The sequence below is a fragment of the Palaemon carinicauda genome, chromosome 18, assembly GCF_036898095.1.
Source record: "Palaemon carinicauda isolate YSFRI2023 chromosome 18, ASM3689809v2, whole genome shotgun sequence".
In the NCBI taxonomy this organism is placed as follows: domain Eukaryota; kingdom Metazoa; phylum Arthropoda; class Malacostraca; order Decapoda; family Palaemonidae; genus Palaemon; species Palaemon carinicauda.
In genome coordinates, this window is record NC_090742.1 from 49,462,666 (window position 1) to 49,475,788 (window position 13,123).

Here is a 13,123-nt window from a genome sequence, read left to right on the forward strand (position 1 = left end):
CGTCATGGACGCTGTCGTTCGCTATGCATGAGTCATTTAGTTAGCCAGAACGACCTTCCCGGTGTTATTAGCTTTAATAAATTTAGCTATTTAGCCTTCATTGCTAGGAAATTTTATATTATGCCGATAGTATTCGTGGGTTTTGGCGATTTAGGTAACTGATCCTCGCTTACACTAGGCTTCCTAGCCTAGGCATTTTGCTTTTATTACTTTCATGCATGATATAATAGTTTTTCCTAGTGTGGCAATTTTATTGAAGCTTTAGGCAATATTTTATACATGTAAGATATTTACTGCATAAATTTTCCTCTTCCAAAGATAGTATACGAGAGTTTCGGTGATTTAGGTAATCGATGCTCACTGCCTCTAGGCTACTAGCCTAGGGGCTTTAGTATACTTTCATGCACATCCTCGATTGCTCTTGTATCGCTTATTCAAGTGGAGACTGATACCTCCTAGTCTTTTATAGGGTGATACTAATCTCCTTCGGAGAATCAAGTGCAATCTCTTCTCCCTCTGAGTTAGCCTAGGCTGAACCCTAGTCAGCTTTACCTCGAATTGCTTTTGAGTAAAACTAAGCTAGGGTGTTTCTGTCCTTTCCCTGTAACCGCAGATGCAGGTTTTTGGGTTTAGTCAGAACCTCAGAGTATTCCGTCTGTGGTTAGTAGCCGACAAGCAAGGTGAATGGAATTCCCTGGCTAGGTTAGGCTACCGACGCAGGAGGCTAGACCTGCCTAGGCCACACCTGAAGGCATTATATGATATGATGCCTTTTCCCTGTGGCCTAGCAGACAGTCCTGTGCCGGCAGAACCTAAGCTGAAGAATAGAATTCTTCTATTGCTTGGGGGACACTGACACTAGACTCTGTTTCCTTTCTGTCTAGAGATAACGGCGAGGGTGCTGCCAATCTCGTTTCTGTATTGGACTAGCCCTAGGCTAGGGAATAGAATTCTCTGGCCACATGGGATAGTTCTAATACTGGAACAGAGTCTCGTTAGGTGAGGTAGGACAGGCTTTACTGCCGGCTCCTTCCACACCCTACAGGACTCTCACCCCTCCCCACTCTGTCCTTTAGTGATGGCCTAGCCATCACATACCTTTGGGCATCATCCTACAATCGACCCTAGTGCCGGTAGGTTATGGAACTGGCTCGGGTTTTCTGTCTGTTGCTTGGCTGTGCCGGCTGCCAGCAGGGGCCCCAACCCTGTGTTGAGTGTTCTTCAGTCCTCTCTTGGTCTGCCATCCATAACCTTGCCGGCAAAGGCCTGCAAGGTTATGGATGGATGGAAGCTTGAATGTTACATTCTCCCCTTCCATTTGAACCCTCATTCTGGACAGAGGACAGTAAGGCTGAGCCTTTACATGATCCTTCGTCCAGGCTTTCTCTCTCTCTTCTGACTAGTACCCTGGGTCCTACCTGCTGGCAGCTATGCTGGCTGCCGGCAGCCGGATAGGCTGCAGACTGCTGATATAACATAACTAATCGCCGGCTGGCATAGATTGCTGACAGCCGGTGGCCCACCGGCTATCTGCCGACAACTATGCTAACTGCCGGCGGCCCACCGACTATCTGCCAACAACTATGCTAACTGCCAGCAGCCGGACAGATGGCCGACTGCCAGTATACTACCTAACCGCCGGCTAACAGAGGCTGCCGACTGACGGTGACCTCCCGGAGGCCAGCAACCCACCGACAGCCGGCGATCTGCGGCCCATTACCCCCAGAAGGCAGTACTCCTTCTGACTTGTACCCAGGTGCTAGCCTGCTGGCACATTCCAGCGGGTACTACAGTATATGACTATACAGTAGACAGTATAATTGCTATATAGGTCATACTGCAATCAGAAAACTACAGTATAGTTTATAAGGTAGCTCATATTTTTTCTAACATACACTGTGTTTTCATGGGCAGCCTATTGTGAGACCACTTAATACAAAGAAAATGAGTTCTTTCTTTAATATATAAGTGATCACTAAATACAATCCCCAACATTAAAATTCAGAAGACAGTGTTAAGTTACACTTTTATACAGTATATCCTGTTTGGATAGAGATCTTCCAACGGTTGTCTAACAATAGAAATACCCTTGATTTTAATTTTGAGGGAGGTCACAGCAATTGGCTGGACAGGAAACACACGTATGTGTCTTTCCTTCTTCCTTTCTAGCTTACCTATCCTAAGCTATATATACATAACAATATTATATACTTAATATTGTGAAATAATTCACCTAATACTCATTTTATTTTCCTCTCTTTACAGGAGGACCATTCCAAGTGCGGGAACCATTTCTGCAACGTCCGCAGCAAGAACTTCTGCGGTCATGGACTATGCAGGACGCACGCGCGCTGTGCAGCGACGAAGGGAGCTCTGAAGTATTGGGACCCACAGGTATGTGACGTTTGCTCTAACTTGGTTACTGAGGCTTTTGATGACCCAAAGACAACCGAGTCAAGGGATTCAGCAAGAGAAAAGCTGCGAAAATGGGTCAGGGGTTTTCAAAAGAAAACCACCAGGCCCTACCTTCCTAATGAAAAGATGAGGGCCTGTCTTTTCCCAAGGGCATATTCGGATGCAGTAATCCCGCAACCTCAACCAGAGATCCCCCTCGTCCAGATTCCGATAGAAGCTGATGTATCAGATGCCATGAAGGACATCCACCTAGAAGACAAGATGTCAAAAGTGTCAGAAGGAACTGAAAGGAGTCTTCTTGCCGAAGACCAGGAGGAGGAGTCATTGATGGCTCCCGAGACCGATGAAGAAGGAACCGAGATAGTTTCGGTTTCATCAGCTCCGACCGCAGAGCCCGTCTCCTCAACCTCCTCTGCTCCCCAATTGGCCGACATGAGTCAGACTCTTACATCTATCCTCACTATGGTCCAAGACCTGAAAAACCAGTCCACTGTAAAAGAAGTTGCGTTAAGGTTGGAAATGCACCAACTCGCAGCTTCCCGTGCAGCCCCAAAGAAGCTGAGCGTGAAGGATCTTCCCCCTTTCTCGGCCGTCAACCCGTGGAGGCATGCTGAGCACATGCCAATGTCAGGGGGAAACATCTTCATCTTCGACAAGCCGGACACAGTTCCTGTCGAAGATGTGGAATTCTGGCCCAGCCTAAGGGCCTACCCAGACTGCTATGTTCGTCTTAGGACGGAACCACCTTCGAAAGAGGAGATAGAGCCGAAAGAAGTCATAATCCTTGACCTCCCCAAAGCTCAGGCCACGCTATCCAGCACACTGAAGGAGAGGGCCTTCACTAATTCCAAAGTGCCGGCTCTGAGTAAGAAGCACCCTTACTTCGTTGCTTCTTCTTCCCGAGCCTTCCCCTTTATGGAAAAAGGGTACAAGGCAGCCTTGAAGGCAATCAAGGCAGGGAAACCATGTCCCACACTTGAGGAGTGTAGGTCGTTCTCCCTCGCCCTACCATCGGACGAAACAGATTGGAAGGATGTGCATAATATCTTCTCAGTCAGGAAGCTGGAGGCCGACATTGCCGGACATCAGTTCGGCGAAGACCTCCCTAAGTTGTCAGACTTTCACCTGCGCCGGGAGCAGGAAATGAAAGAAAGACTTGCCACCTCAATGTCTCTTCAAACCAGACTGAAGACGATGGCAAGCGTCTCCCCATCCCCAGACATGTACATGGTCTTTGCCAAGGCTCACCTGGCAACAGTGACCAAGGACCTATACAACTTTATCAAAGCCAGAAGGGCTTGTAGAGAGTTCGTGTTCGCCTCGGCTGCGGTGAGGCACGAACCAAGGAAGCTGATATCCAGCATCTGGGGTAAGGACCTCATTCCAAGTGAAGTGGTTAAGGAGGTTTTCGACAAAGCTGCCACTGAGAATAGAAATCTTCTCCAAAAGTGGGGCTTGTCGATGAAGAGGAAGTCTTCCCAGAATGAGGGTCCCCAACCCAAGAGGAAGACTAAGAGGCCAAGAGCGCCCTCTTGCCCACCTAGACAACACCAACACCTTCCCGTGGCCATGGTGCCCCAGGCGGTAGCACAACCACCCACCACGTACCAATTGGTACCCCAGCAGTTGGCGACACAGTCGCCTGTCTTTACCCCGGCCTTCGAAAGGCAATCCACTACCTTTCGGCTGAAATCTAGAGGCTCCTTTCGAGGCTCCTCTAGACGCCTCTCAAGAGGCAAAGGCAACAGGGGTGGACGTGGCCAAGGAGGCAAGACCTCTGGTCACCACTTCAAGTAAGATGCTTCCAGTAAGAGGGAGACTATTCTCTTTCCGGGATCGTTGGACCTTCGATCCCTGGGCCCACAGCCTGATCAAGAACAGACTAGTTTGGAGCTGGAACGCAATTCCTACAGCTTTCCCTCAATTCTTCCAACACTCAACCCCCATTCTGGAAGAATATGTCCAAGAATTTTTAGACAAAAGAGTAATAAGGAGGGCAAAGTCCGTCAAGTTCCAAGAAAGGCTGTTTTGTCTTCCAAAGAAGGACTCGGACAAACTCAGAGTCATTCTAGACTTGTCACCACTCAACAAGCTCATAGTGAACCACAAGTTCAGGATGCTCACCCTTCAACACATAAGGACCCTACTGCCCAAACAGGCATACACAGTCTCCATAGACATGGCAGACGCATATTGGCATGTCCCAATCAATCGACAAGTTTCCTCCTACCTGGGATTCAAGCTAAAAACAGACAATATGTCTTCAGAGCTATGCCCTTCGGACTAAACATAGCCCCAAGGATCTTCACAAAGCTTGCAAACGCAGTCATTCATCATCTACGCCTAAAAGGAGTTCAGGTAATAGCCCATCTGGACGATTGGCTGGTGTGGGCAGCATCCGAAGCAGAATGCATGCAAGCCTCCAAGAAAGTGATCCAGTTCCTAGAACATCTGGGATTCAAGATCAACATGGAAAAGTCTCGACTATCTTCAGCTCAAAAGTTTCAATGGCTCGGAGTTCATTGGAACTTACAGTCACACAGCCTCTCCCTTCCATCAAAGAAGAGAAGAGAGATAGCGGGATCTGTCAAGAGACTTCTAAAATCCGCTCGGATATCAAGACGACAACAGGAGAGAGTACTGAGCTCCCTCCAATTCACCTCAGTGACAGACCCAGTGCTGAGGGCACAATTAAAAGATGCATCAGGAGTCTGGAGAAGATACGCATCAAACGCTCGAAGAGATCTAACAAGACCAATACCAACCCGTCTGCGATCACTTCTCAAGCCATGGTCGGAGGACAAGCACCTAAAGAAATCGGTGCCCTTACAACCACCTCCACCCTCAGTCATCGTTCACACGGATGCCTCAAAGGAAGGATGGGGAGCCCACTCTCAACAACGGAAAGTCCAGGGGACCTGGTCCTCCCTCTTCAAGACCTTCCACATCACTACTAATTAATACAAAATGTTCTGGAAGATCGTGCATGATACAAAGCTCAGAGCAAAAATAATTTTACGTTCTTCAATGAAAGTGATGTCAAAATCAAATTAATGACAAAAAAACAATCAACTTGGTGAATTGCTAAGGAATTGTCTAACACACTGTATGAAAACCATAAAGAGGTTTTAAGAATAATTTTTAGTCAAAGTTATCTTTAGATTTTGTAAAAAAAAAAAAAAAAAAAAAAAAAAGACATTTTAAATATTACGAGAAGTTGTTTTTGTAAAATAGGAGGGAATTCAAACAATACGCTAATTCCATGAGAAGAAGGAAACATATTAAGTAACAAAGTAAGATAGTAATAAAGTTGACAGACAAGGAGTACAACACTTTAGACACAATATCTGTTATCTAAAATAGGACCCATGAAGTAAAAATAAACACTGATAGAGATAGTTTGAGTTGAAATGTGCAACCTAAGATGGGTTATATACTAGCCAACCTAACTCACTAAGGTTTCCACTAGTGGTTAGTAACCCTTCCCATATGACAAGAATGAGTCTGGGAATGGCAAAAACCCCTGCCACTGACTTTCCATGAGAGAAATTTAATTCCTACAATAGCATATAAAATATCAATAAAAAATGTCGTTAACACATTCCCATTAGCTCTTCATACAAGAGCACTGGAAAACTACTTTGCCACAAATTTCCGACAACAAAGCATCGTAAAAAAAAATGTCAAGCTATTCTTGAAACTAATACGTATATCTGCTTTGCTTTTGACAGGGTGATGATATGAAAGTAGTAACATAAGGCTTGTTTTACAATGTTGTTAATGTAGAACAGGAACTAAAAGCTACTCTCTCTCTCTCTCTCTCTCTCTCTCTCTCTCTCTCTCTCTCTCTCTCTCTCTCTCTCTCTCTCTCTCTCTCTCTCTCTCTCTCTCTCATTATTTTGAATATTTGTCACCTCATTAACATTTTTTTCTCTTTCAGCTTTTCTCTCTTGCTCCTAAATATTAACCATGGTGAAAGTATCTTCATATTTCATATTAACTTAATATATATCAAATTACAAAAAATCAGTATTTTCAAGTGTCAGAAAACGGGCATTGGGTGTCATACCCCATATCGCCCACCTTCGCTCAAAATGTTGGCCCAATTACGCAATATGACAGATCTATGAATATTTGCATATGAAACTGCGCTAACGCTCAGGTGAAATAAAAATCAAATTGCCGACTTGCTTCTACAAATGTTTATTTTTTACGATAGGCGACTTGCAGATTATAAAACACTTCCGTACACATTGAAGCTAAAATGTTTTGTAATGACCCTTGGTTGGTCATGTCTGTTGATAAGATTCAATAATATATGAGAATACCGATTCAAGATTGTATATATCATAAGCATAATTTTATTCTCATATTTACCTAGCATATTTCATTAACTGCACATTTTACACACAAACCCAGTCAAGATGGAATAAGATAAGGTGAGTTACCTACAGGTCCCGTTTTCTACACTCACACGCATGATGTCACCTGGAGAGTTCAGCCAGGTGACATATAGGCAGGAAATATGCCGCGGTTTTCCTTTTTTTTCACAGACGTTTTTGTTTCCATTTGCGTTGACAGATTCATCATGGTTATATGTGTCATAGATGGGTGCTCCAATTCTTATAAAACCAATATACTGTAAGTGTTGGTGGTGAAAAAATAAAAAAAAGATTTTACCCTTTCCCAAAAGATGCAGAACTCTGTAAGAAGTGTGTGAATATATACAAAAGAAATGATGGTAGCAATGCCAAATCTGCACAAATTTGTTCGTCACATTTCCAACCCAATGATTTTGCCAGAACCCTTATGCAGAATTGCTCAATCACTGCCCTAAGACTGTCTGAAGTCTAAAAGAAGATGCCATACTGACACAAAATCTTTATAATAATGTAATTACTGTTGTGATTCAGGTAAACCTGTCACTAATATCTCGTCACTTTAGTTTCGTTCACTAGACATACTGTATGTTGCATGTAGCATTTTGGTCAACTAGGAGAACTGTATATGAATTGGTTCACTTTAAAAAAAAAAAAAATACGAGAATATATGGATATACCGATTATATTTCTCATCCAAGTAAATCTTAAGCTACGATGGGAAGAATGTTGCTGAAAACATGGAATGTTTTACGGTAACCTGAATAAGGGGGTCAAGATGCCTTGTGGTCATAAGACCTGCTGGAAACATGCAGACTGCCATGTTTCCAAGGGATCATTCGCTATCTGTGAACCATTGAACTGCATTATATGCGAGGATCTCCTTTATTCTGGCATCTATGATACTGACGTTCCTGAGGATGAGAGAGCTTGGGGCCAGAAGACCATCAGACACCGGGTGAGGGGGTTTCAAAAGAACTCTCAACAAGATGCCCCTTATCTTCCTTCACTGGAATTAAAAGATTTTAAAAGATTTCCTATTCCCCAGTGTAGATATAACCGCAGTGTACGGTCAACAGATACCAACGGTTCAACTTCCACCGGTGCATCTGGTTCCTGCAGATGAAGTCCGGGACGCTCTTCAGGATATGAATCTGGATGCTGACAATATGTCAACAGCCTCTTCCGTTAAATCGGAAAAAAGAAAGGTTATTATTGACAGCAAAAGCCTCGCATGACTCACTCGATGGGCAACAGGTAGGTGATACCATAGTACTTCTTCCCTTACCTATTCATGTCCCTCCACCTGATACACCTGCCTCATCTTCTACTCCTCTTCCAACTCCAACTGGCCCCTTGTTCCCTGGTCATTTGGAGTTCATGGCTTCCATGAAAGCATTCATGGAAAATATCCATGCAGAACATAAGAAGGCGCAAGCGCCCTTAGAGGCAAAGATAGGGACGCTTCAACAGGCACCAAAGGCCAAGGCTCCACAAGCTTTGAGTCTGCCTGACTGTTCGGCAAAGAACCCTTGGCATTATGAAGAACATTTGGTTCTGAGTGAGGGGCACCTTATTATTGGCAAAGGCATGAGCTCTAAACCAGTTTCAGATTTAGTGTTTTATCCCTCCAGCGAGAATTACCATTTCTGCTATGTTAGGATAAATTCTGAAGGGGATAATACGATTCCTAAGGAAACTATTATCCTAGACCATGGTAAGGCTTAAACTCTGTTGGTCAAGGAGCTCAAGTCCGCTGAGTTCACTAACACTCAACTTTCTGCTTTTGGCAGGAAGCAAGCTACCTTTGTAGCTCCTAAAGATACTGTCTTTCCCTTTGCTTCAATGAGTCTGGAGGCTGTTAGGAAGGCAGTAGTGGAAGATAGACCCATGCTAGTGCTTGAGGAGTGCAAGCCTGTTTTACCTTCACAGTTGGTAAACTGGAAAGAGACGTTGGAGGTAAGCAGTTTAATGAGAGACTGCCCAGAATTCCTGATTTCCTTCTAAAAGCGAAATAGAATGTTTACTTCTCTTAATCTCATGGAAAATCTTTCAATGGAAAGAGTAATCAGCTAAGGTAAGTAGAACTCCAGTTTTTGCTCCTCTTACTTACAATCCACTACTAATTCTCTAATTTTTGAGTTTGTCAACATTAGCTGCGCTTTCAAAGCTTATAGAACAATAAATGTTGGGTAAGTATTGAGATAACATTTTCTATCTTTAAAATCTGGTAAGGACTGACATTACCACTGTAATCTTGTGAGAACTCCCCCTTAACCCTGGATAGGTACGGTCCTCGGACACCCCTTTAAGGGTATACTCGGACGCGAACGACCCCGACGCCAAAAAAAATTCTTGAAAAATCAGTTTTTGCAGTAACCTCCTTTTTTCTTTTGCCAAAAAAAACTTCAATGAATGCTTAAAACAACTGTAAAGATAAATACTACTCATCTGCAGAAAAACTATTTATTATAAATATTTTAAAAAATTAAGTAGAAAAAAAAAAGACCTGACATAAAAATTCATAAAAAAAAAGTTTATACATATATACACAAATCCTTTTAGGAATTGATTCTTGAATGTTTAGGACACATCTTGATGTATTTTGGATGAAGTCAGACCCATGGAGGTGAAGATCTGAAATGAGAAAAAAAGGGTAACTTTTTTTGGCCAAAAAAAATTGTCCAAATTTCATGATTTTTTTTGGGTACCCAAATGAAATAGGAAGTGGCTAATTTTTTTAGGGAATAAACATATGTTATCCTAAAATAGAAATATGTAAAAAAATCTTCATTATTTTGTAAATTACATTTATATCAGGGGCCATATCTAAAGGTAATTTTTTGAGTACTTGGAAATTTCGTAAAAAAATACATATATTTAATATATAATATGATATTTATGCAGGTAAAAATATACCAAAATATCACAAATTCTATAGGGAACAAGAATATATATAGATAGGGCAGCTTACGCTTCGGATATGTCCACAAAATGGCCGCCAACCACACTGACTCAGACTCCCTAATCTGCCACTTGAAATGTAGGAAGGGTATGTCAATTTCAAGGTGTTATTTACTAATCTAATTATTATTGGATATGCATAAAAATTGTATGGTGGGTTGCTGGATAATTGTCGATTATTTTACGACTATAAAATTAAAATTCTGACCCAAAAAATTTTTTTTGAAGGGAAATAAAATCGAAAAAAAAAAATGTAAAACAATATTTTAGCTAAAAAAATTTGATGATATTCAATCAAAAAAAAAGTAAACAAAATTTTCCGACAAATAAACATCTAGAGGAATCATTACTCTGTGATAGTTCCTTAGTACGTAGTAATTTTGAAAGAATTGGGAAAAAACGAAAAAATGGCAATCACCGGAAAATCGAACACATACCTATATATACGCCATATCTGGCTAAAAAAAAGATAGGCATGGGTAGCCAGATCATCTAGAAACACTTTCCAACACTATAAAAATATAAGTTTTGCGACACTACTTGCCAATTCCTTACGGTAACATGACTAAGCAAAAAAATGCAAAACAAATAAAAAGGGGCACTCGTGGAAAAATGGCCATTCTAATATACGGCATTTCAGAAAAAAAAATTTTCAGCCACGTGCTAGGCAAACCATCAAGGCATATTTTCCGACAAATAAACATATAAATGAAATATTACTCTGTGATAGTTCCTTAGTACGTAGTAATTTTGAAAGAAATGGGAAAAAACGAAAAAATGGCAATCACAGGAAAATCGAACACATACTTATATATACGCCATATCTGGCTAAAAAAAAAATAGGCATGGGTAGCCAGATCATCTAGAAACACTTTCCAACACTATAAAAATATAAGTTTTGCGACACTACTTGCCAATTCCTTACGGTAACATGACTAAGCAAAAAAATGCAAAACAAATAAAAAGGGGCACTCGCGGAAAAATGCCCAACATTCTAATATACGGCATCTCAGATAAAAAAAAAAGACATGCACGTGTTAGCCCAACCATCAAGGCACACTTTCTAACACATAAACATGAAAAAAAAATCAATAATATACGGCAATTCCTTACTACGTATTAAATTTGTACAAATATTGAAAAAAAAACAGAAATTGGCAACCGCAGTTAAATACCCAATATACCAATAACTACGTCGTATCTGACAAAAACAAAATCACGCATGGGTAGCCAGATCATCTAGACACACTTTCCAACATTAAAAAAGCAAAAGTTTTACGACACTATTTCGCAATATCTTACGGAAAAATGACTTGGCAAAAAAATTAAAAAAAATTAAAAAGGGACACTCGCGGTAAAATGCCCGACATTCTAATATACGACATCTCAGATAAAAAAAAAGACATGCACGTGTTAGCCCAACCATCAAGGCACACTTTCTAACACATAAACATGAAAAAAAAATGAATAATATACGGCAATTCCTTACTACGTAGTAATTTTTACAAATATTGAAAAAAAACAGAAATTGGTAACCGCAGTTAAATACCCAATATACCAATAACTACGTCGTATCTGACAAAAACAAAGTCATGCATGGGTAGCCAGATCATCTAGACACACTTTCCAACACTAAACAAGCAAATGTTTTACGACACTATTTGGCAATATCTTACGGAAAAATGACTTGGCAAAAAAATGAAAAAAAATGAAAAAGGGGCACTCGCGGTAAAATGGTCCTCGTGGTGATGAACGACATTTTAACTAAAAAAAAAAAACATGCACATGGTAGCCAAACAATCCACCAAGACTTTCCACAACTGATAACCTATACAAGTTGCACCATTCTACGACAATTTCATAATACGTAATAACTTTGATAATTATGCAAACTACCTCAGAAGGGTAAACTCGGACGCGAACGACCCCGACGCGTCTCAGAAATCGGGGAAGGAGTACAGCTACAGCAATGCACATCTGGACACTACTAGAGCGTGTAGGGGAGACACCTCCTGCAGGTCGATCACCCACAAATTCAGTCACAGGGGTGAGTCACGTGAGAAAAACCTGTTTTTTTTTGACGCTCGGGGTCGCAAACGACCCACCGTACCTATCCAGGGTTAATATTATCTCCGCTTATTACTTGCCCCAATAAGTGTCAAGCTGAAATTACAGGCCAACATTATAGCAATAAAAACATTTTGAATTTTACAGTTGCATGAAGAACTCGAGGTATGGTATACAGGAATGTATGGCAAAGAGAAAATCAAATGTCACACAAAAGTGACCAACTCACCAGATGCTTAAAACAATCTAACTGAGGAGGAAGAAAATTCCAGTTATATGCAATGGTACTTTTCAAATTGCTCATATACATTTATAGGGAGTTTTATAACACAAAACAGTACGTACACAGTGCAATAAAATTGAAAACTCAAACCTCTACTTACTTTGACACAGTAGTACAATAACCAATAAACAATTTTGAGTGAAATAAAAAATACTTGCCTTTGAGGAGGTTGTTCTGTAAGATGCTTGCAATAATGAGATAAGCCAAACTGAGCAATCTGAATTGGATAAGTATATCCAGAACTTTGCCACTGTGTTGAAATAGGAACACCTGAAATGGAAAAGAAGAATTAAATGATTAATGAATTTTGACATACTGAAAGATAATCCTACCTTACGCTGCAAATCACATAATGGAAACCTAATTTTATCTGTAAAAGTTGAATGATAACAAGAAACCTTAAGTCCTAATGAATTCTAAATATTCATTCAAAACACCACGATAGAAGGCTATCAGTCTACCCTCTGAAACTTAATATCTCATTTCACCATTTAATGACTCGGAATAGGACTCTTCCACTTACCTTCTGTTGCCGAGACACACTTAACCCTCTCCCGAGCCTCAACATTGTACAACTCAAAGTTAAGGAATGTTCCAGTTGGGTTATAAACTCCCTGAGGCTCATAAACTCTGCTGTAACTGTGTGACCATTCAAACACGTCTGAACCATCACTCTTCTGATCTAGCCTTCCATAAACCTGTAACATAAAAATAACCTAAAGGAGCTATACATTATGAAATGTATGATCTGTGAGTTTTAAGGTGATGGCCGATTATATCAGTGAAGTGAAAGAATTTTACATAAATGACGAAAGTTAAATATGATACCTTTGTTAGTAAAATGCATAATATAGTATAATGATTTATGCTCACGTACCAGATAAAACAAATAAGAAGATACTTTTTCAAGAGTTGGACTGATCTGTAAAAATTCTAATTTCATACCTTAAATTTTAAACTACTTCACTTCATATTTTAACAAATAGTAAAATGACAGAATCAAATCACTGATACA

At 40.8% G+C, this 13,123-nt stretch overlaps 1 protein-coding gene across 1 annotated transcript in view; it reads right to left on the bottom strand.

The window, feature by feature from the left end:
* Hsepi (D-glucuronyl C5-epimerase) overlaps positions 1–13,123 on the bottom strand; it is a 241,519-nt gene that overhangs the window by 145,288 nt on the left and 83,108 nt on the right. Inside the window, exons 5-6 of the mRNA XM_068392346.1 lie at positions 12,632–12,806; positions 12,267–12,378 (exon numbers count right to left, since the gene is read on the bottom strand). Coding sequence (XP_068248447.1) covers positions 12,267–12,378; positions 12,632–12,806 — 287 coding nt within the window. The remainder of the gene's footprint in view (positions 1–12,266; positions 12,379–12,631; positions 12,807–13,123) is intronic.